At 35.1% G+C, this 25,778-nt stretch overlaps 1 protein-coding gene across 5 annotated transcripts in view; it reads left to right on the top strand.

Moving 5' to 3' along the window:
• The window catches only part of LOC149557927 (flap endonuclease 1-A-like), a 225,364-nt gene that overhangs the window by 174,141 nt on the left and 25,445 nt on the right, over window positions 1-25,778 (top strand). For 2 of the 5 annotated variants that reach the window (XM_089832384.1, XM_089832383.1), the window contains exons 12-15: window positions 23,853-23,934; window positions 24,265-24,379; window positions 24,469-24,525; window positions 24,628-24,668. In XM_089832384.1, the coding sequence (XP_089688510.1) occupies window positions 23,853-23,934; window positions 24,265-24,379; window positions 24,469-24,525; window positions 24,628-24,666 (293 nt within the window). In that variant the 3' untranslated portion in view covers window positions 24,667-24,668. Of the gene's footprint in view, window positions 1-23,852; window positions 23,935-24,264; window positions 24,380-24,468; window positions 24,526-24,627; window positions 25,082-25,778 lie in introns of those variants that run through there. The other 3 variants (XM_089832386.1, XM_089832385.1, XM_089832382.1) reach the window with 2 other exon arrangements.

Below are 25,778 nucleotides of genomic sequence, written 5' to 3' on the forward strand. Positions count from 1 at the left end.
CTTGAATAGATCTTGGTCCTTCATTGTAATTGAACAAGTATAAAAGGCCAAGACCTTCTCATTTGTAACTCAGTAGTTAGAGAGCAGAGTAGGAGGTGACTTGTTGAAATTGCTGCCAAAATGCTATCAATGTAATTATTAATTCATTGTTGGTGTTCATGGTGGATTACTTGTTACTTTGGAGTATTGCATAATTTCTTCAATTCCTCATTTGGGATTTCATTTCATGTTGATTAGAAGTAGTGCTTAGTTGTGTGAAAGTTATTATTAATGGTGATCAATGTCAGCCTATTGTTAATACCTTTTGGTACTTGCTGATTGTAAGTAACAATGCAAGGTTAGTTTGGGCCTAGACTACAAGTGCTTAACTTCTATTGGAGACATTCATTAGATTGCACCTTCATAGGGTATTTGATTGACCATTGGCAATGTGGAAATCATTCCTGCATCCATAGAAGATAGCACCCTCCTATGCCTAGTTGATCTAGTGAAGTAATGATTGGTTAAAGGCTCACAACATCATTAACATTGTTTTACTTTGTCAGAGTTAGATTAAATTTCCAAAGCCTTTCCCTTTGCAAGTCGTTTGTTTGGTGAGAAGAAGTTAAAGTTCAAGTTGATATCCATTGAATGAAAAATGTAAGTCTCTTTGTGATAACCAGCATATCACATTATCAAAACTGAGTGAAAGTCCACAATAAAAAGGAACCTTGAGGTTGTCTCATTTGATCACATAATTCATCTACATTGTTTTGCATATGAGCATCCTTATTCAAGAGAGTTGAAAGGTTGGTATTTCATCCTAGAATATAAAATCTTCATTTCTGCATGTTTAAGTGGAACAAAACTCACATAAACACTAATGCCCCTTGGGAGAGTGACAACCCTTCATAATTACAACCCTTTTGAAAGAGTTAGAACCCTTCATAACTTTTGATTTTGAAGGGATAACTTCCTAACTTCCTTATTTTCTTCTGTCTTATTTATTTCTTGATCCACACCTTTTTGTTTCTCTTCCTTCCCCTCTTTCAAATAAAATTTGTTTTCCCTTTTATGTATCATATTTGAGGGAGTAACAACTATTCATCTCACACCATTTGATCATTCATAAAACTTAAATTTTATTTATGTATATTTGATTTTATTTTTTTATAAATTAAAATACAAAAGAATACAAAAATTTACTTGTCCTCAAGCAATTTAATTTATATCCAAGTCTTTTGATACAAGGGTCCCTAAACTAATCCTTAGATCTCTTGGTGCAACTCTAATATTATCTATTATATCTTCGTCTTTAGTTCAGTTGTTAGTTATCTTGATTCTCATCCAATGATTGGGAATTTGCAAGGTTTGTAATATTAGGATAAGTTTGCAATGTCTTACTGAGGGTGTGCTTTACACACATTAAGATGAAAATTTGATGTATAACATTCATCTTTTAGAATGTTGTGTGTATTAAGAATAGAGCATGTGTACCTCATTTTAATTGGAAAACACGATTATGGATGTAGAAACTGTTATAAATACTTTTGAATGGAAGCATTTGCTGAAAACAAATCAGACATGAGGAATACATTAGGCAAGCATGCATACCCATGAAATAACAATGCTGAAAACACCTCAATGATGAAGAAAACATATAAATCCAGAGATGCAAAGCATATGCATAAACATCCACAAGATGTGGAGTATATACTCAAGGCTGAAGCATACATATGAAGCATGAAGTATATACATGAATACAAGCAGGGCATGAATCATACACATGAATGCACGTAAAGTACGGATCATACACATAAGGGGCGAATATACTTGAGGGTCTGAAGCTATATAAATGGATGTAAGGCATGAAGTATACACATCATACATGTAAGGCATGAAGCCATATGCATAAATACATGTCAGACATGAAGCAATATACATAAATACATGTCAGACATGTAAGGCATCAAGGATAACACAAATGCTCGTTGGACATGTAAGGCATGAAGACATATGCATAAATACATGTCAGACATGAAAAGCATGAAGGATAACATAAATACTCGTTGGACATGTAAGGCATGAAGCAATACACAAAGACACAGAGTATACACAAGGAATGTTCTCATGGCATAAACATGTTGAAGTGCATCAGCCGTAAAGCAAACACAAGGCATACACGTGAAATGCATGCATATAATAGACATGGAGTAAGTATGCAGTTGTGATATCCCTGCTGAAATTTTATATTATAATAAGGTTTATATAATTAAAACTTCATATTATAATATAATATCAAACAATACATTACATTATAATAATAGCAATATTAGTCAATGAAAATGGATTAAATGGTAATTAAATATAATTATATAAAATAATAAAATAACATTATTTTTAATAATAATCGAAATAAATAAATTAAAGTATATTTTTACATATATAATACTATTAATTTTAAAAAAATAAAAAAATAATAATAAAAAATTAACAAAAAGACACTTTTTCTTATAGCAAAGTATGTAAGGAACATTATACACCGATAAGAGATATCAAGAAGGATGTGAAATTAATCTACTAAAGTTCAATTAAAAAATAATGATCCAATTTAACGAAGTCCCACCACTAGACATTACAATTGGTATTAGAGCATCGAACTTGCCAGCTTGTGTGAAATATCTACAAAAGGGTTTATTATTTTCAAAACTGAAATTATTTTTGACAACTTTTTTTTATAGACAATGGGCCAAAGCCTTGATTATTTATTGAGATTATTTATAATTTTGTGTTAAGCTCGAGTAAAGTTGAACCCAAGACTGCTCATATGAGAGGCTCACAATTTTCTGTTGTGTTGTAGGCTCTTACCTTTTGAGAGTATTTTTTTAATCAAAAGTTATATCATAGACAAATTTTTGAACGGTGTTGGAAATATTATGGTGGGTGATTTTTAATATCAGCTTTGGAGCTAAAATATTAAGGTTATTATTTGGTGAGTCTAACATTTTACAAGAAATGGTTGACCCGTCTGTTTTGTTAATGTTTGGTTGCTTTTATTCGATATATATATATATATATATATATATATATATATATATATATATATATATATATATATATATATATATGAGATACTATATATATATATATATATTATGAGATATAAATTGATATATATCTAAAGTATTATTATGTGAGAAATTAATATAATAATAATTCATGAAAATCTTATACATACATACATACATACATACATACATATATATATAACTTTAATTAAAATTTATTATTATATTAATTACCTAATAAATGAATAGAAGGGACATGCCTTTTCTGGGCTTATGCTCTTTATAAATTCAAGAAGTTGCTGCCTTTGGAAAACACATACCTAATACGACAATGCAAATATATTTGTAACATCCTCCAAAAATCAACCTTTTTGGAAAGTTGGCCCAAGAAATACCCTTGGGAATGATATTAGAGGTGTTGAAAGTTCTTTAACGGATGAGAAGAGGGTCGCGGAAGTATTCACTGTTTATGGAGTTTGAAAGGGTTTACACCACAAGCCACCACATGCACCATGATGGTAAGGAGGACCCTATGTAAATTTACATCTTGAATGATGAATCCTTTTTGCGTGACCCACTATGTATAAGGTGCCAATGAAGACCATAGGTAGGTAAACATCTGATACATGATGATGTCAGCAAACAACATCAACAATATTACCAATAATACTATACAAGGTAACATTAAAGGTATGTATTTATCTATGTCATTATGTATATAAGTGAAGATAGATTGGGAAATTGATCACCTTATATTATTACATGTGGCATTAATAAGGAAATAATATGTTCAAAATATAAGTTAAAGTATTTATGCACAGAAGATGGAATATATATATACATATATGTTCAAAGTATAAATATTTAAATTAGATAGATATTTATCTATATTATATTGGATTGATGCAAAATTATTATCCTTGATTATATCAGTCCCTGTCTTATTTTTAAATGCATAGTATAAGAGCTATTTACCTTAATCTCTTCTACCGAGAATGTTCTTGTAGGAAAAGGATATTTGATTCAGAGGGAGTCTGACACTTCATCAGATGCAACATTGGATTAGGAGCTTAGATGATTGATAATTAGAGGGAGTTTGAAAGTCCATGTGTGTGACTGTATGATTTTAATGGGCCTACCCCCTGTATGCATGAGGAAGTGATGACTTCCAAATGATTATCTCTTGGATTGGTAGAAGTTATTGGAAGGTGACAATCTTACAATAAATTAAATTAGGATATACATTTTATGTAAATGTTAAAACAATACTAATTATATATTGTAGATGAACAACTAAGCTCTAGATGTCATTCACTTGATGGTCTATGAGTTGTTTGTATAGATATATGATAGGTATTTCGTGAACATCATGTGTTGATATTCTGTTGGCCATTACGTTATTGAGTACTTGGTGAATATGATATGTTGATATTCAACAAGCTAAGAGTATTTGGTGAATATCATATGTTCATATTCTAGAGGCCAATACACATGATATTAAATGTGATATCAAAATGGTGGAAATTTTTTGATCAAAGATATCCTTAAATTTTGCCATTCCGAATATTACAAATGACGTAATATCTAGGTGTTTATCCTCCCTAGCTAAGAGGGAGTGTTAATATTTGGTAGCTTCTATCGGATAAACATATTTTAGATATATATATACATCTACATATACATTTGTTATATATATATATATATTTATTATGAGATATAAATTTATATATATCTAAAGTAATATTATGTGAGAAATTAATATAATACTAATTCATGAAAATCTTATATATATATATATATGTATATATATAAAACTATAATTAAAATTTATTATTATATTAATTACCTAATAAACGAACAGACATGTTTCATGAAGGGACATGTCTCTTCTCGGCTTATGCTCTTTTTAAATTGAAGAGGTTGCTGCCTTTGGAAAACACATACCTAATATGGCAGTACAAATACATTTGCAACATCCTCCAAAAATCAACGTGTTTGAAAGTTGGCCCAAGAAATACCCTTGGGAATGATATTAGAGGCATTGAAAGTTCTTTAATATTTTTTGAGTGCCGTAAAGATTACTTTCGCATATGAAGTCTTGGCTTAAAATATTCATAAATGTAAAGATTATATTAGAGAGCATTTAACTCGTTAAGGGGCAATATAAAGTTATATTAGCGGCCCACACTAAAGCTTCAAATGATAAATACTTTCCAGAACTTTGGTGAATTAATTTTGTTGAGTGATCATGTATTTCACTGTGAGTGCCTTCAGAAGTATTATCATACTTTAATTCGTTGTAGTGAATACTAAGAGATTATTAAACATAATATTTGCCAAAGTTTATAGTTTGGGAACAATATTTTAGAAACATCATTTTCATTAGTTTTACGCTAGTCTGGAGTTTGCAAGAGATGGACAAAGGATTAAAGGTTAAATATCAATACTGTGTAATGTCGTCGCTTTGAGAAATTAGGGTAATAGAAAACAAGATCATTAGGAAGAAAACATCATCAAACAGGCATATTTTGATAATACTCCATTTTCTTGCGCATTGTTTTTCCTTGAATTTAAACTGGTATAATTCCTTTGAGCAAGGAGTTGTTAATCATCCATAATATAGTGTCATTCTGTTTATAATATAAAGGAATAATAAGTAGAGATTCATTGGTGAAGTATGATGCTGGGAGGTAAGTCAACATCATGACATATTACATGGTGAGAGGATCATAATGTGATGATATTTGTAGTATGAGGTGCAACTATTCAAAAGATTGACATATGAAATATGGTGAGGTCTATCTCCATCAAATATTGCTAAATCAAGCTGCCAATGGTAACAAACAAGACATAAACCATTAGATGTCACATTTGCAGGTGAGGCAATATTTTGATTAGAGTAAATCAACATTGAGACCAAATATCACAGGGCATATTTGTTAATATAAAAACTAACTTTCATTGAGATTATTTTTCAACCACTGTTGGAAGAGGCTCAAAGCCATGGAGTTCCTTGTGTGCTTCTTAAGTTCACGGATGCAGAGAGAAAATAGAATTGAACTTCATTGTGGCATGCCATCATGTTATTGAGGATTGAAAGTCTGAGGTTCACAACCCATTGGTGGGATTTGAACGGCCCATTAGAGACACAAGATTAGCTACAAGGTTGTCTTCACCATCTTATTGACTAAGCATGAGCCTAGAGTTAGCCACTAAAGTGAATGTAAGAAATAATGAGTGTCATGCTCTATGAGACATCTTTGATTAATGTAATACGAGTTAAAGATTGCAATTCATTAGAGGAAATGCATTGATTTGATTATTGAGAGTTTATGAATTAAGTCAAAGTTTCTTATGTGGATCGGTTGTTTGGTGGAAGCATCCATGCGAGAGTAGTCAGTGGTTGTAACGAAACACAAACTTCTCAACCTAGGGTTCATCAGATAATTACTCGTATAAATTCATTCTTATTCTATAAGGTATTGTAGAGAAGATGATCTGAAAAGAAAATTTTGAAGATAATCTTGGATAAATGGAATTAGCAAAATTAATACCACTTTAGAATAACTTGAAGAGATCAGCTGGTTGTCAAATATTTGGTTTGGAAAAACAATATTTCGTGGCTGGCAGTCTAAACTTGTTTCTTATGAACAATCAAAGTTGTTTTAGCTTACAGTTGCAGAATTTCTCAGAGTCAGTTTGTGATTAACACAATATCAACCAGTTCATATTTTGTCTAACTATTAGGCAGACAACTTTTCTTCAGTTACAATATTGGTCATTATATGTTCTAAGTCTTACACTTGCAAGAAATCTAAATGTAAAACAAAAATACTATGGGTGCTACCAAATGGGTCGATCCCTTATACACGGAATAAAGTATTAATAAGATGAAGGGAAAAATGAGAATATTATAGTAGACGATCAGAAATAGACAAAAGAAAGACAAATAAGAAAATAAGACAAAGGAAACTTTGCGGTCTACGTCTAATACCATCAACCATAAAATATATCACCAACACAGAAGAATAAGACTCGTGCATATCTGAGCTAAGTATATTATCCATTATAATGATCAGAATAAATTCACTTATTTAGTCAAAACTAGAAGGAATAATTAGTGATACATTATGGGAAAGGCTTGTTTAAATCCAGCCAACATGTTATTCTGAGATGGGTAAGGATCAACACTTGTAAGAGGCCTTGAGGACTTGTCCAAGATGGGATTAAGGGCTTGGATCCACAGAAACCCTAATGAAGGTTGTTGATGCTTGGTTATAAATACCGTAGTGTATCTCAACATGATTCTTAATTTAGTATTATAATCGGAATAACATGACCTTTTCAATTCACATATAGTTTATTACTTACCTATAAGGGTAGCCTTAGCATAGAGAGAAAAGGTGTATCTAGGAAGCGGCTAGTGTAAATCCAGCCAATCAGTTGTTCCGAGATGGGTAAGGATCATTATCCTTGTAAGATGCCTTGAGGAATTGTCCAAGATGGGATGAAGATGCTTCGAGGACTTGTTCAAGATGGGATTATGTAAAATCCCAAAGTTCTAATTATACTTTTGAATGCAACCTCCAGCAATGATTTCATATACAATTGTAAATTCTGAATATCTATCTCTTTTTTAATTTGTTAGTTGAACCTTGTATGTGAGATCTGTGCTTATTTCTACAGAGTTTGTTTACAGCTCTTTGTTATACAAAATTGATATATGTAACAATGATTGGCAGAAATAGTGGTTTCGTGTAATGAGTTCAGACCATAAGATTACACCTTCTTCAATTTCAATTTAGATCTTGGTACAAGGAAAATTCTATCTTTATAATAAATGATAGCATTTATAACCTTGTATCTTTCATCTTGAATATTCCCATCCAAAATATCACAAGCAAATGTATTTTTAGAATATTCTACTGATGACAGAGATTTCCAATCAGTTATTACTCCCAAAATAGCATTTATTGCAGGTTTTCTGGATAATGCATCAACAACCACATTGTTCTTACCTTTAACATATTCAATTTCAAAATCACAAGCTTGGACTTTACTAAACCACTTCTGCTGCTTGTCAGTGAAATATTTCTGGTTCAAGAAATATTTCAAACTGTTATTATTAGTTCTAACTACAAATCTGCCACCAACTAAATATTGCCGAAATTTAGCCAATGCATGTGTAATTGCCAACATTTCCTTATCATATATTGAATACAATCTTTTAGCATTATTGAGTTTCCTGCTTTCATAAGCGATAGGATGCTTATTCTGCATTAAAACTGCCCCTATTCCTTCACCAGAAGCGTCACATTCTAAAACAAATGGCTGAATGAAATTTGGAAGTGCAAGAACTGGACAAGAACTCATTATCTAAAACAAATGGCTGATTGAAATTTGGAAGTGCAAGAATTGGACAAGAACTCATTACCTCCTTAAGTTTGTCAAATATCCGTTGTGCTTCTTCAGTCCCTCTGAATGCCCCCTTTTTGGTAAGGTTTGTTTGTGGTGCTTTGAGCTGTGAAAATCCTTTAACAAATCTCCTGTAATAACTGCGTAGACTACATAAAACTCTTAAATTTGAAAGATTCTGTAGAGGTGGCCAATTCAGAATGACTCTAATCTTCTCCTGATGTACCTGCACACCTTTAGCACTAATCATATGGCCCAAATATAAAATTTCTGTCATACCAAATTCACATTTAGAGGCCTTTGCATAAAGTGATTGTGATTCCATCATACCCAAATTCTCATCAATATGTCTCAAGTGTTCCTCCCAAGTCTTGCTGTAGATCAGTATATCATCAAAGAAAACTAACAAAAACTTTGTCAGTTGTTTATTAAAAATATGGTTCATACAAGACTGAAATGTTGCCGGTGCATTGGTTAGTCCAATTGGCATGACTAAAAATTTATAGTGACCATAATGGCAATGAAAAACAGTTTTATGAATATCCTATTCCCATAGTTTTATCTGATGGTATTTGGATCTTAAATCAATTTTAGAAAAATATACAACACCATGTAATTCATCTAATAGTTCATCAATGCGAGGAATCAAATATTAGTTTTTTATGGTCTTTTTATGGAGAGCATGGTAATCAATACACATGAGAAGTGTCCCATCTTTCTTTTTGACCAGCATTAATGAAGAAGCGAATGGACTCAAACTAGGCCTGATATGTCCCATATCTAGTAACTCCTTAATGACCACCTCTATTTCATCTTTGAATGCCTTAGGATGTCTGGTAGATCTTCATGGAAAAACTCGCAGAAATGATTAACTCAGACTCGGCAACAACTCGCCAAGCCCTCGAAAAGTTTAATCAGGAAAAAAATGGCCATTTAAAAAAAAACTCCAGAAAACTTGGGAACCTAAAAAAACTGCTGAAATTTAATTAAAAATACATTTTGGTGCAAACTTTAATGAGAATATCATCTAATAAGTTAATTAAAGAGAACACAATAAACAAGTAGGGTTTAGATATATATAAATGCGTAGTGGGTACAAAATCACATTCTCATGCGGAATGTTGATGGCGGGAAGCAAAATAGTAAATAGTTTCAATCTATCAAACTAGAAGTAAATACTAAATACATCAATACAATCACATCTTCCTGTTTCCAGCTATACTAGTAGGAAAGCGAGGGGGTCCAGTCCTCGAAGAGGTGCCTCGCACTGGGATTGGGCGTGAGCTGCGTGACTGTGAAGTCTGTGGTTGTGCTTCCTCACTCGACATCCCTATTGACTGGCTCGGCATCCTAGAAGTGGACGTATCTCCTCCTTTATGCGGGCATTGGTAATGCCTTGTCTGAGCTTGAATCATCATCGTCTTCGTCCTCAATGTCATCCATTGTGAAATGAAAATCTGTTCTAGCATCCCCCCTCCATGGCTTGCCTCTCCAAATCAACTATCTTATCTGCTGAAAACAATGGAGTTGGCTCTTGTGCCGTCCAATCAGAATAAGGATCTATCTCATCTAGATCAAGTGGACTAGGTAGTGCTGAACTCTGTGCCCTTTTTATGCACAACTTAAGATTATAGTGCACATAAACAAGGTCATTAATCGTCTTTGAGTCATTCTGTTTCTTTTCTTTGTGCGGATGGACTCAAATAAGCGCCGATTGCGCTCACAATGGGATTTGCTACAAGGTTGGCATAAGGCTCTGAGAGAAAAGTTCTTTAAATTGGGGGTATTGCCACCCAAACTTGCCCACCAATCATCTGCAAAACAAAATATAATAAATTATAAAGCAATGAGAAAAGATAATCAGAAAACACAAGTTATCAATTTGCAAAAGTTTTAAAGTTTGACGCTTCACCTGGTGCTTCAGTAGCTCTTGCTCTCTTTGCTAGCATAGAAGAGAACAAATTACCCCTTGATTGCACATAGACTTGTTGTTCGGTCACAACAAGGTCTCTCTCTGCTTCATTAGATATCATTCTCTCAATGCATTTAGAGAGACTTTCTCTGAACTCTCCGTTCGGATTTGAGTAGGAATCATCAGCCCTAAAACAAATAGAAAATGAAATCAAGTCTTACTACACAACCTTAAAAAGTAAAGTAACATGAAGTTTTAGTAAAATCTCAAGGAGAATCATAGGACCTGAATTTGGGGTTTAGATTGTAGCCTACTGTATGAATGGGTTGGTGGAGTATATTGCTCCACCTCCTTTCAATTATTTCCCAAATGGTGTCAAATTTGAGTTTGTCCGCATGAGAGTAATTTCTAATAGTCTCTTTGGCCTTATCCATTGTCTCATAAAGACCTCCCATTGGGGATTGTTGCCCATCACATATGCGCAAGACGCTAACCAGGGGCATAGACATCTACATTTGAAATTTGAAAAATACAAATTAGTTAATAACATAGTAAGTTACGAATTAATAATGAATCTTGATTCAACTAAAAGAATAACGTTTTGATTCTTGAAGTTATCTCCACAATCTTCTTAGTCTTTTCAAAAAAACTATCATCAAAGACTATTCGTGCCACAACCTCTCCTTCGGGCTTCTTTGAGTAAGGTGAAGCAACCCAATCAGCGCACACAAACATTTGTTTCAAAGCCAATATTTGGTCAAGAATACTTTGCAACGTCAAGAACACCGTTGCAAACCTTGTCATAGCAGGTCTCACCAAATCTTTGCTTTTAGTGATCTTTCTCATCAAACTGAGAACCTATGGGTGATTATAGATATATTTGGTGACTCACCTAGCATCTTCCACAACTGGACTCACCAAATCAAGTTTCCCTATGTCCTCCGAAAGAAGGTCAAGAATGTGTGCTGCAAGGTGACCAAAAAACTGTGGGATGCCTCTCTTGGAGGATTCTACCTAAAAGATTAGTAAAAATTCAGTAATTAGTTACAAACTTTTCGTATTTACATCAAATCTAAATTGAATAATACCATAGCCTTACATTCATGATTCATATTGAATAAAAAAAAAAAAGATTTACCTACTGCCACATATGCTGCTGCATTATCTGTGATGATTTGCACCACATTCTCTACTCTCACCTCCATGACAACATTCTCCAACATTAAAGCCAATGTGCGTCCACATCATCTTTGCAAGCAACCAAGAAATTAATAATGGTTCTACTTTTTCCATCCATCCACCCATCAAATAAAATGGTGCAGCCATATTTCTCCGACTCTTTCTCTTGGTCTTCTATCAATACTCTTGCCCTATTAACCCCATTGTCAAGCAACCTACAAAATTTAGGTGTAATAAAGTGTTAGTAAAAAATAGGAAATAACAATTAAGATTTAAAATATAACAATGAACTGAAGTGAATCACAATTATTTGCAATTACTAAATAGTAAAATACTAAGCTTCCACTCAAATCCTTGTGAGAAGGTGGGTTGTGCCCTTTGCCCGAAATTGAAATTGCGTTCACCAAATTCAACTAGTAGGGACTATCAGCCACATTGAGAGATTGTTGAAAAACCAAAAATCAGTTGTTGTAATATCAGTTTGCTCATGCACCTCCTTGTTCCATCCAGTGCCCTCTAATGATGGTTGTGATCCAGTTGTGTTCCTGGGCACAAAATAACTCCTTAGCCTTGATGTTGATGGTGATGAAGTACTAGGAAATGTAGAAGAAGTGGAATCCACAAAAGAGGCACTTTGTTTGCGGATCCACAGGCCACGAAGAGATCCTGGTATGTTCTCAAGTGCTTCTTCTTCTTCTCGCATATCAAAAGAAGGTTCTTGAGATTCAGCTATAGTTGCCCTCATAGCTAATTTCGCTCTCTCCCTATTCAATTTTTTCTCTTTAGTAGTTGCAAGTAGGGCATTGATGAATCTTTTTTCTTCTTCAGTTACCTTGAGACAGATTTGAATCATGTTTCTTTATGCCTGCAAGGTGGTATTTGAAGCGGTTTACGCCTCCAAAAATAAGTTTTTCACATGGAATGCATATAACCTTGCTAATATCATTTGGAGCTTCATAGGCAAACAATCATGCCTTATCTCTTGCATTTCTAGGCCAAGTGCCTACATATCCAGAAGGGCATGGTGTTTGTGGTCACTCTTCTTGGGGATTTGTCATGCTTTGATGCCCAAAACCACTTTCTTCTAAAAAATGAGGCGAATTATTGATACCAATATCGGTTCAGTGAACATGATATAGTTGAGAGACAAGTGATGGATTAGGCTGCCAAGTTCCACCAGGATAATCAAGATGCCTACTTCACTCTCCTAGAACAGAATTGGGTACATGAAGGCAAGAAGGGAGTCACCAAGGCGTCAAGGTTCACCTAATCAAACTTCAAATCAGAGTATGGTGACCTCATTGTGCTGCTCAATTGAGTCATGGGCGTCTCACAAGGTATGCAATTCGAGAATTGGATGTATTACTTTATTGATGAAATTGCAAATGGAAAGGGCAAATTTGATTGGGTTAGAATTATAAGTGAACATCTAGAATTACAATTTAGGGCAGTGCAAAACTAGAAGCAATTCCACATGGGGTCCAAGCCCTTCTATTTGATTGCAAGCTAGCAAACGTTGAAGTGCGAGCTTTGGTGAAGAATGAAATCAGGTGAAGGGTGAATTCGATTGAAGATTGAGATTTAAGAAGCCTCCCAATTTCAAGAAAGAGCGGATTAGTAGAAGAGATTTGAAAATATGTGAGGCTAGGCAAGGATTGGCTATTCGTGCAAGCTAGCTTGGTTGGATTCAAATGGGAAGGTTGGAAGACTAGGAAGGTTAAGGAAGGCAAAGATAATGGGGGAGGTTAAGTTCGATTTCAAGGTAGTGGCCAAGAGCAAGGCTCTCAAGTTGCAAAGAAGTTCACATCCAGGGAAGCTATCGAGGTCGAGGCAAGATTACCCCAAGTGCATGAAGACCTCATCCTTTCAGGGTTAGGACATCAAGTACAAGCAGGTTCGAGTGGTGATGAGAAAGTTTCTAAGGACAAGCTCAAGCATCCAAGGCTTCACCTTATCTCAAGGATTGAATAAATTTATAAGATAAGGTTGATGAGGTGGCACTTTCATATGCATGTAATCAAAACATGCCAGTGTCCTATGTTTACATTGGTTGACAAATTATTGTAATTTTCTCATTGGCCCACAAAGTTGGTGCCCTCATGTAATTGGTTGAATAATGGAACCCTAATTAGGGTTTGTAAGATATAATCTTGGCCCTTGATTTTGCCTCTTAATCTCGACCATTCATTGTAATTCGGAGCCTCTATATAAGGCCATTTTGCTCTCATTTGTAAGGGAGTTATGTTGGAGAATCGTTTTCAAAATACTATCAAAATTGTTCTCTATTCATTGTTGTGGCTTGCATGGTGAATATACATGACCATTTTGGTGTATTGCATGGTTCTTCTCATCTCTCAAATTAAAAGTAGGATTTCATTTCATTTTGCTAGAGTAGAAGTAGATGGCTAATTGTATGGTGATGCTAGTGAATGTTTGATAGGGACTTATATACTAGGCCACTAGCATCCCAGCGGCTTGTTAGGAAGCCTTGTGTGGTAATCTAGTCCAATCGCTCCTAAGTTCTACTTGCATATCAACTTTCTGCTTGTACTTCAAGTTGGGTTGGAAGATAGGTGTCAGTATGAAAATCCTAAGAGTATCCATTAGAATCATTGCACCAATAGAGGTAGCGCCACTGGCAAGCTTTCATTTGGTTAGATCCCCATTGATTTCCTCATTTCTCGATCCATAGGAGTAGTAGTAGAACAATAAGCATTTAGTGGTAGGAGTAGTTGAAAGTGAAAGTGATCAAGGAGAAAAGAACGAGTCAAGCAAGCGAAGTACCACAAAGTTATCTTCGAATGAATAACGTAAGCCCGCCTACATGATTAATTAACAATTGACATCATTGAAACTTACTTAGTATCCACAGGTGTAAGGAACATTGGAGTTTTGCTTATGTCTTCATGAGTATTAACTTTTCAAGAGAGGAATTGAAGATTTGATATTCTATATCAAGTGTTAAATTGCTATATGTTATGTAGTGGTACAAAACTGACATCAATAGGCGGATTTAAGGATTTAACCCACCCTTTAATGGTATCAGATAACCCATCTATAAATATCACTGTTTTCTACCTCTCAATGATTTCTGTTACTAATACTGCTAGTTTTTCAAATTCAGAAATATATTGTTCCATCGTACTTGTTTGTCTAAGTAGAGTCAAATCTTTTATATGGAGTTCAGGATCCTTAGAATCAAACCTGTCAATAAGTCTTTTTGTGAAAACAACATAAGTGTTAATCTGATTATGTCCCAGTGTAATTTGTCCATGATGCCACCATTCATGAGCAATTCCCTCCAAATGCAAGGCTGCATATTTGATGGCTTTATCCTCCATCATTGGGTTTAATTGTAAATACGTGTCAAGCTTTTGCACCCAAGCTCTGGCAGAGGTTTTACTTGACCCATCAAAACAAGGACGAGACATTTTACCAATCTTCCTTTGTAATTCATTATTATACCCCCTTTGCCCCTTATTCTTATGTTTCATTCTGATATCCAAATATTCTCTAAAAGTCATTGATGCTTTGAATTCATCACCTGCTTGTACCTAATCCTGATAGACCTCTTCCTGGAGTTCCCTAATGGTAGGTTCTTTTTCAGGCCGTGGATTTCTAGGAGTGAAGATTGGCATAAAAAGTCTTGTTGAAGTTGAACTTTCAGGTTGTCCATTTACTGATTGATTCTCCTATTCTCCCATTTCTGTTGCATTATTCTGATTTTGATTCCTATTATTGTTCATGAATTGTGACATCAAGTTTTCCATACGGTTTACATTATTTTGCATCTCTTGTTGTCTTTTGAGTAAGCCAGTTATGAGATCCCTAGTATCATCTTGGTTACCCATATTGTTTTCAAGAATAATTTCCTCATCTGACTCAAAATGACTATCTTCAATGTCGACAAGTATAGAGGAACTAGATGATTCTAACAATCTATGTTGTCTGACCCTAGTATTGTAGAAATTATAATTTCCTTTTGACATAAGTGTGTTTGTACCCAATATTCTCTCCAAATACGACAGAGTGCTATTCCATTGGAACTGACAAATTCTATATTGTCTTCTTCAAAGGGTTTCTGTCTATTATTCTCCACTAGGCCAGTCTTGAGAAACTGATGAAAGGATTAATTTTGACACCAAACGCTTCCAAATTTGATAAGTTTGTATTCATTTCCCCTTCAACTTCATACGGTACCTATTTAAATTGGAGTATTCAGGTAGAATTCCTGTAAACTTCCAAGGAAACTAATTTCTTATTTAAACGCTTATTAACTCAAAACATCATTATTATTATTTTATTTCCTCTTTGAATTATTAATTAATTTATATTAGTTTATAAAATTGAAATCAAATATAAAATAATTAACATGGAATATATATATATATATATATATGTTTGTGTGTCTTCATAAAAATTGTTCCAGAGGGACATTACAGATTAAGGGCTTGTATCCACAAGAAACCTTGAGGGAGACCATTGAGTTTGGTGCTTAAGCAATCTTTTTACATCCCAATGTTCTTCTCCACTAAAGAATGATAGTAAGTGCAAAACAAAACAAGTATCCCCCTAAATAGGCAACCTCATGTGGAAGTATGGGATTGGCTTGAAGTAGTTTATCACGACTCTCATTTTCTTTGAGACTTATCTATACTCGTGTACTAATGATCACTTGTGGTTACATGATTCTATTGAAGAAGTAAATCTTGTAAATTCTTTTCTTAACTGTGGCTCACTACAGGAATGCACGCATTATAAGTTTGCTTCACGTCTTCATGCATTTACTTGTGTCTACTTCATGTTTTCATGCACTTACATGTTTACTTCATGTGTGCTTTGTGTTTTCATGCATACTCCATATGAATCCCTTATGCTTTCGTGCATTCAATTATATGCTCTACAAGAAAAGTTATGAATATGTCTTTTTGCTTGAGGACAAGCAAAATTTGAGAGGGGAGGACTCTGATCTCCTTGCTAAAAAATCATATTATAATAAGATTTATATAATTAAAACTTTATATTATAATATAATATCAAACAATACATTACATTATAATAATAACAATATTAACGAATGAAGATGGATTAAATGGTAATTAAATATTATTATATAAAATAATAAAATATTTTTATTTTTAATAATAATCAAAATATAGAAATTAAGTATATATTTACATATTTAATTATATTAGTTTTAATAATCTAATATTAACATTTACAAATAATAATCTTTTTTAACAAAAAGACACATTTTGTTATAACAAAGCATATAAGGAACATTATACCCCAATAAGAGATATCAAGATAAGATAAGATAAGATAATGATATTAATATCCAACAAAAGACCAAGAAGGATGTGAATTTAATCTACGAAAGTTCAAATAAAACATTACGGGACAATTTAACAAAGTCCCAGCAGTAAAAGGCACATACATATAGAAATGCAACATTGACATACTTGATTTTATTTTTGACCTACTTAAGAAAAGGAGGGAATCGTTCACCCTAATTAGATAGCGGTTAAAATATAATGTCCCATTTTGGGACATTACTCAAATTTGCCTTCGAATTCCCAAGTACGGTGTATATATATATATACTAATTCAGATTATATTTAGTAATGTAAATTTTCAACTTTATATCTTGATTTAGAGCCTGCAACTAGGTTAGTTATCATGATAAAAGATGAATATACAATTAATTCAATAATGTTATAAATAGAATGTTATATAGAATATTAATTTAATATAGTTAATAATGTTAATAATGTTATAATTCACATAATCTACATGTGGGATTCCTTTGATGCTTTTCCCAATAACCATCCACATTATGGAGGACCATGGGGGATTATGCAAAGCACCTCGAATCTATCCATCAAGCCTAGGAGCATGGAATAACACCCGCCATTTAGCTTCCCAGCTACACTTGGGGTTACTCTACTTGAATGGAACCTTGTGGTACTTGCATCCCTCGTATGAACATTCTCTAGATTAGATGAAATCTTTAAAAGAATCTTTATCATGATTAATTACACACACACACACACACACACACTTATTAGGAAAGCACACATCCTTGAAGCAGCCATGCTGAAAACTCCTCAAACATGAAACAAGTGTACAAAATCACAGATAATGCAAAACATATGCATAAATACATATGAAGCATGGACATAAATATCTGTACGATGGCATGTACACTTAAGGCATGAAGCATACACATGAAGATGAAGTATACACATGAATACACATAGGGCATGGATTAAAATATATATGATTCAGATTATATTTAGAAATATAAATTGTCGACTTTATGTCTTGATTTAGAGCTTGAAACTAGGTTATTTGTCATTATGAAAGATGAATAAACTAATAATCGAACAATGTTATAAATAGAAACATAATGATCATTAATTTATATAATCTACATGTGACATTCCCTTATGGATTTTACCAACAACCCATCCGCACTATGGAGTACGACGGGAGATCATACAAGGTTCTTTGGGCCTATCCGTGAAGCTCAGGAGCAGAGAATGTGATGCAGGAGCATCCAGAGGTATAAGGGCAATCCTGTGTCACCCAAAAAAAAATATACTTAGACTTAGTTTCTGTTTCATGTGTTTTCATTTTTGGATACCCATTTGGGTCAAATAAAGGTTCCAACTCTCACAATTCCACTATCAGTGCTCGTGTAAATTCCGAAAAAATAGGAGTATGTAATTGAGTCATCATTTTGGTGAACTAGGAGGTGTAAATCGGCTAGATGAATGTAATTGTAATTTAGAGCATTCCAGAAAAAGAATCAGGTCAAAAGGCCCCACGGTTTGAAAGTTATTGCAATTTTTCGGGTTGTGGAGTCCTCTTAAGAATGCTTCAAAGTTAGGTTAGGGGCATTAAATGACCTTGAGAAGGGCCGAAAAATGGGGGATGAGCGAAGCTGGTCCATAGGGCTATAGAGCGCTTCGAGAGCTTTTCGAAAATGTAAACGGTTCGTCAATCGGAGCTACGGTTCAAAAGTTATGCCTCCCAGAAGTTCGGTTACCATTTCTGGATTTTTCTAGATTTGCGTCGACTTCTAACGAAGCTTCTGGAACCTTCTATTTGGTCAGTGGATGCCTACTAGAACTTTCTAGAATGTACTCCTAGTCCTTAACCCTCCGGGGTCTATTTAAGGAGATTTCTGGCATTGTAAAAGGCAGTTCGGAGTGGAGTTTGAGAGGAGGTACTGAAAGGAGAAATTATCTCCACATTTATGCTATTGTAAGCCCTTAGGGCATGTTTTGAAGTTTATTTTCTCTGTACTAAATGTACTAGCTTATTTTTCAGTTAATACAATTTCCCTTTTCTGTTGTGTCCTATTCTGTTCTTGGGTTGTGTCCCCATCAGAATGACACCTACCATTTAGCCTTCCAGCCCCACTCAAGGTTTCTCTACTTGAATGGAACCGTGTGCTACTTACATCCCTCATACGGACATTCTCCCCTCCATAATCAGACTCCAGATTGGATAAAAACTTTAAATTAATATTTATCGTGATTTATTATGCACACACAGACACATATTCATATATTAGGAAAGCACACATATCCATGCTATAAACTCCTCAAACATGAAGAAGACATATATATTCACAGTATCAATTTTAGCAATCAGACTGAAAGTAAAGAGCAGAATAAACAAGAGATGTAACATATAGCACAATAAAAAGGAAAAAAGAAAAAAATGTATAACAGAGTAACACAACGTGACCCTGGGAAAACCTCCTTCTTGGAGATGAAAAGCCCAACAATGATATTCTCTGATTATGATTTTGCCAATTACAAGTCAGAAGATTGAATGCAATTAATCTGCAACATGCAGAACAGATCTGCTACTCTTTATCCTGCTGTTTGACCTGCTGCCCTTTATCTGCTATAGTAATAATTTCTTGAATCTAATTCACTGCTGCCTGTATATAGTCTGCTGCTGTCTGGAAATAATTTGCAGATGTTGTGTTGAATTTTTTTAACTGGATGAAAAGTTTCATCTTTCATTTATGAGTCGTTACCTCTCAAAAGACATGTCTTCTACTTGGCTGACTAGCATATAACGAATTTATTTTATTTTATTTTCTTTTATGAACAAGTCACTGCACTTTGAGGAGGCCGACCTAAGCTACAACAGTAAAATTTAATACAGAAGATGTGAAGCATATGCATAAATATTTATGAAGCATGGACATAAATATCTGTAAGGCATGCAGCAAAAATATGAACCATGATATATATATATATATATAAATGAATAAATGCAGGGCTTGAGTTATATATATGTATGCATGCATGTGTTTCCATGTATGTATTAATAGTTCAGATTATATTTAGGAATGTTTTTTTGTCAACTTTATATCTTGATTTAGAGCCTGCAACTAAGTTGGTTATCGTATGAAAGATGAATAAACATATAAGCTGGCAATGTTATAAATAGAACATTAATAATCATTATAGTTTACATAATCTACACGTGAGACTCCTTCAGGCTTTTCCCAGCAACCCATCCACACTATGGAACACCATGGGAGATCATACAAGGCACTTTGAGCCTATTCATCAAGCCTAAGAGCACAGAATGAAACCTGCCATTTACCTAGCCCCACTTGGGGTTTCTCTACTTGAATGGAACCTTGAGCTACTTGCATCCGTCAAATGAGCATTCTTCCCTTCATAATGGGACTGCAGACTGGATGAAAGCTTTGAAGATTCTTAATCACAATTAATTGTACACACATACTTAGATTAGGAAAGTATACATGTCCATGAAGTAACCATACTGAAAACTCCTCAAACATGAAGCAGGCATATAAATTCACAGAAGATGTGAAGCATATGCATAAATATATGTGAAGCATGGACAAATAGCTGTAAGGCATGGATTCTACACTTGAGGCATGAAGCATAAACATGAAGCATGAAATATACACATGATTACATGTAGGACATGAAGTAAATGTGTATATATATACACATACATAGTTTGGAATACATTTAGGGATGTATATTGTCAACTTTATGTCTTGATATAGAGCCTGGAACTAGGTTAATTTTTATTATGACAGATGAATAAACATATAATCCCACAATGTTTTAAATAGAACTTTAACAATCACTATAGTTTACATGTGTCACGGGGCTGGATTTAGCTCATGCCTAGGTTGAGCCTTCTTCCTTAAAATTCCAACCATGTGAGGCACTGGCGATCCCTACTGGTAACTCCCATTGTAGTCGAGCCATTTTCGTTCACCCAGACTACACCTTACCCCAATCTTCATCAAGTGCCTCAAACTACCACGACTCTCCTTGCTCAAGTACGCATGCTCCCCAAGCTATGCATTGCACCACTGCATCGAGACTCACTTTGACTCCCTTGCTGAACAATGCATCCATCCTAAGTGACTTAGACCTCTGAGTGCTCCCTTGCTAGGAACGCACATTGCCAAAGCATATTCAACACTACCAAAGCACCTTAGAACACCTTGAATCCTCCACTCCAATCTTGCATGCTACCCTAGCATGCCCAATGTCTCGATGACTTAACATCCCATGTTGGTCTCCCCAAGCACTCCACGGACTTTGAAGCACCTACCCGTTCCCCATGGAACTACTGACTGCCTCGCACCATGTCCTTATTGACATGCCCCATTGGTGAACACCTTGTTACTCATGCATCCACTAGTCACCTCTTCTTGACATTCATGACAACTCGCCTCTTTGAGTCATACCACTGAAATCACCTCTTTGGTCACTTGACACAGGTCTGCCTTCTAGCTCGGCTCACCTCGAGCGCTCCTCTGAAATGCCATAGCTCGTTTTCCATATTGGACCACCACGAGCCTTGAGATACCTCATCCCAATGCAAATCCCATCCACCAAGTAACCTGGATGCGCACCATGTGTGACACCCTTGCCAATCCACCGTGCATAGATAACTGGCTTTGCTACACTTCCCCACTTGGCTCACCATAAGCCCCAATGCTCCTACTTGGACAAACCGTTTGCCTTCTGCAACAAGACTAGCTACTCCACTTCCCCAGCTTTTAGAACTCAGACAACACACCTTGAGTCATCACCGACATTGGCTAAGCTACTCCGCTTCACTGAGATGGGGACCATAAGCTTTGCATCTGCCACCAAACCTCACCATACCTTGATAAGGCAGAGTTACTCTTCACTCCTTAAACTATGCGTCACCCATGCCTCACTTCGAGACTAGAGGGAAGGACTACTTTGCTTTTTCCCCCTTGAGGGAGGTCGACTACCTATGCCACCCTTGATGCACATTGACACTTACCCTCTGCGGTTACACTTCAACTCGACACCATGCCTCACCTACAACACAACTATGCTAGTGGGATCGTCACATAGCACAACCCCATGATTGCACCTCAGCTTGGCTCCTCGCCTTGCCTACACCACAACTATGCCAGTAGGATAGCACATAGCATAGCCCCATTGGAAATGCCTCGGATCCATTCCATGATGGGATCCTACACCACAACTATGCATGCCCACTACATGACATAACCCCATCGGATACTCCTCGGATCGACACAATGCCTCACCTAGAACACACTTGTGTGCACTGAACTTTGTTGTACAGGCCCAACGAATACTCCTTAGATTGGCACAGGGCCTCACCGACACCACAATCGTGAGCTCCTAGCTCGTAGTACAATCCCATCCTTAGAGTTTCATCTTGTGAGTTGACAACCCCTTACAACATGATCTACATGTGGGATTCCTTTAAGGCTTTCCCAACAACCCATCCACAATATTGAGCACCATGGGAGATAATATAAGGTGCTTGGAGTCTATCCATCAAGCCCAGGAGTACAAAATGACATCTTCCATACAGCCTACGAGTTCCACTCGGGGATTCTCTACTTGAGTGGAACCTTGTGTTACTTGTATCCCACATATGAACATTCTCCCCTCCTTAATGAGACTGCGGATTGGATGAAAACCTTAAAGGAATCTTTATCGGTATTAATTATGTACACATTTATATATAGACATAACATGTGCACACACACACACACACATATTAGAAGCAATATGTTATCGGCATACATTCCTGCTTCCTATAAAACGGAAGAGAAGATGACAAGTCTACAAAATCAGAGTTCCATGTTTTTTTAAGGCATGAACCATAGACATGAATATATGTAAATCAACATAAGGCATGAATCAGTACATGCACGAAGGCATAAGTATATACACTTAAGACATGTAAGCCATGAAGATACACACACACACACACACACACACACACACACACACACATATTAAATACACATCAGCCATGTAAGGTATGGGGCAATACACATAAATACATGCCAAACATCAGGTATGAAGCAATACTCAGAATTATACAGTCCAACATGTAAGGCATTAATGAGTCTTGTCTTACAGTTACACTTGAAAAGTATGTTTACTATTTTGCCGACTCTTAGATTGTCACAAATGACCTCTTGAGGAATTTGACTGTTCAACTACCTTCTATGTGTATTCTTTCACTGATATATCAGAATAGATTTACCATGTTTGGGCGAGTTCAGCTCTTCCTTGATTAGACTGTATAGATCCTTCAGGCTTCAACTGCCTGTCCCATTATATGGCCATTTTAACTCGAGTTTTTGAATGGCAACAATGCTAAAGGGCTACTTGCTTTACAGATATACAATTTCTAAAGCCCAATAAATTGGTTTATACATATGTGATTGATTCACATGAAAAAAACATGCTGATTCTGAAAACATTACAATTATTTATTTTATTCATCAACACCCTCGTACAAAATTGGGATAGAGAATAATTTCCAACTACAGTATTTTTTCTTGACTACAAGGACTATAAAAACCAATTTATGTTTGACTCCATTAGTACACATGGCTATATCATAATTGTAATTCTTCATTGGTTCCTTAAGTGATCCTGTTGATCTGCTAAAGTTTGCCTCATTCCGAGGAAAGCATGTTATTTTGAGTAGAACTATTAACAGAAAACCAATATAAAAGAATTTTATATCAAAATGGGTTAGGCGTGCATTTAGTTTCTTTAAAGCTAGACATAGATACTTCCAATAATTTTATTTCATTGTATTGTTGGAGATCATTTTTCAAGTCACTAAGCTATTCTGATTGTCATGATATGGCCTTTTGTGGTAATTTGCCAGATGATTATGCAATGACCCTTCATGTTTAGATGTATTTTTCTTACAGTGAGTCCTAAAGTCTAATGCATAAAATTGTGTAGGTATTGGACCTCAAACATCATTGAAGCTTATTCAGGAGCATGGATCGATAGAGAAGATCTTGGATAATATTGATAAGGACAGGCATGTTTTATCCCTGCCATTGCTGTTTTGGAGGTTATATATATCGTGTTATATTTTTTTTCCGGGATGTAGGGGCTGATGGAAGTGGTCAGAGGTTGGTCATTCAGTCCCTCCTTATATGCGAGGAATTGAAATTGATTTCAATAATTATTATTTGTTATATGTGACTGTGATTTGGTCTTGCAGATTTTGTTCACAATTCATTTGTTTTAGCTGTTTATAATAATCTCTCTGCTATCCATTATATATATTTATTTCAGTTTTGAGGGGAGAAAACCATGTTCTTAAATGCTGTCCAGTAATTGATAAAATGTATAACTTGGCTTTTAGGTTTCAAATTCCTGTGCACTGGCCTTATCTACAAGTTAGAAGCATTTTCAAGGAGCCCCAAACAACTCCTTTGGAATACCAATCAAAATTGGAGTGGTCTCTTCCAGATGAGGAGGTACATGTCTTGGAATCTTACAGAGATGAAAATATTTGATTTGAGATACTCTGCATACATTCGTTTATGTTTTGGGGTGCTTGCATCAGGGATTGAAGAAATTTCTTGTTGATGAAAATGGATTCAATTTCGACCGAATCATGAAGGTGTCTTTTAAATGCGCAAGGACTTTTCTTTAATTATACGAGATCAAATCATGCAGGTATCATGTGGTCCTATACAATTGATATTTGTTATTTTTTGTTCAGGTGCTAGAGAAGATCAAATCAATCAAAAATGCATCTTAAAGGTACTATATAATATAATTCAACCTTCTGTTTTAGCTTCCTAATATTTTTGATAATGATTCATTTTCTCATCTTTCCGAAGCATTGTGTAAGTTCATTTTAACAAAGAAAGCATGTTTCAGGTATACCTATGTTTTACTCAGTAAACATGTTTGAACTATGCTAGAGCCTTTTTCTACTTGATATCATTGTGTCTAACTCTTGGTATTATGGGCCAACAAATGTTATTGTAACATATGGAATGTTCTACAAGAATCTGTTCTATATATATACGTATGCTAGTCTTGTAACAATAGGCTTTCAATTAGTTCTTGTCCTCCATGTTTTTAAGGCAATCTTAAACAGTGTTGGCCTCTTTTTGTAGAGGGTTGCAAAATTTGATATAAGTGCCAAATATCTCATGTGTTAATTAAAATTGGCAAATGTCTTGAGGCTTTCCTAATTTTTTTTGTTTTGTTTAAGTGTTGGTAAGTTCCAAAGCAAAATCCTTGTCTTGTTATAATTTTGTGTTACCTTTATGTGACTTAAAGAAAGGGTCCGTTCATCATTAAAAGGGGGACTTTTGTATTTTACCTAGTGTAACAACTTGTTGTTTTATCGTATAACCAATATTCCAAGGTTTTATTTTGTGAATTTAAGTGTGGGTCTTGTAAATATGCGGGGGTGGGTGGTGGGGGGGGTGTCCTTTATTATTTCCTAAGTAAGCATCTTATTAAAAGGTTATGTCATTAGGACATGTTAGAAGCTTACACAAATATCCTACCTGGGTCCACCAAATAGTTTCCATTTAGTGCTCCGTTTGCCTTACTGCTTGGCATTTCCCTATTTGATGATGCATGTCCCAGAAGACAGAGAATACCCACCAATGTATTCCCCTAGATGCAAAGTTGATCAAAAGAAATCCAATGGTGGTCATGATCTTGCGATGAGAAGCTGCAAGGATTTTACTCATCATGACATTGCGAATGAACATGTGTCCTAAGGAGCCATTTGGTAAGCGCGGCCAAATCTGGTTAGAAGGAGATAGATCTACTACTGGCGTGATGTCGCAATCAAAAGTTGCAAGGTTTTTATTCATAGCGACAAAGCGACTGTGTGACATGCGTCCCATG

This window comes from Cupressus sempervirens, chromosome 5, assembly GCF_028749045.1.
Source record: "Cupressus sempervirens isolate cs-2001-9-10 chromosome 5, ASM2874904v1, whole genome shotgun sequence".
Classification (NCBI taxonomy): Eukaryota; Viridiplantae; Streptophyta; class Pinopsida; order Cupressales; family Cupressaceae; genus Cupressus; species Cupressus sempervirens.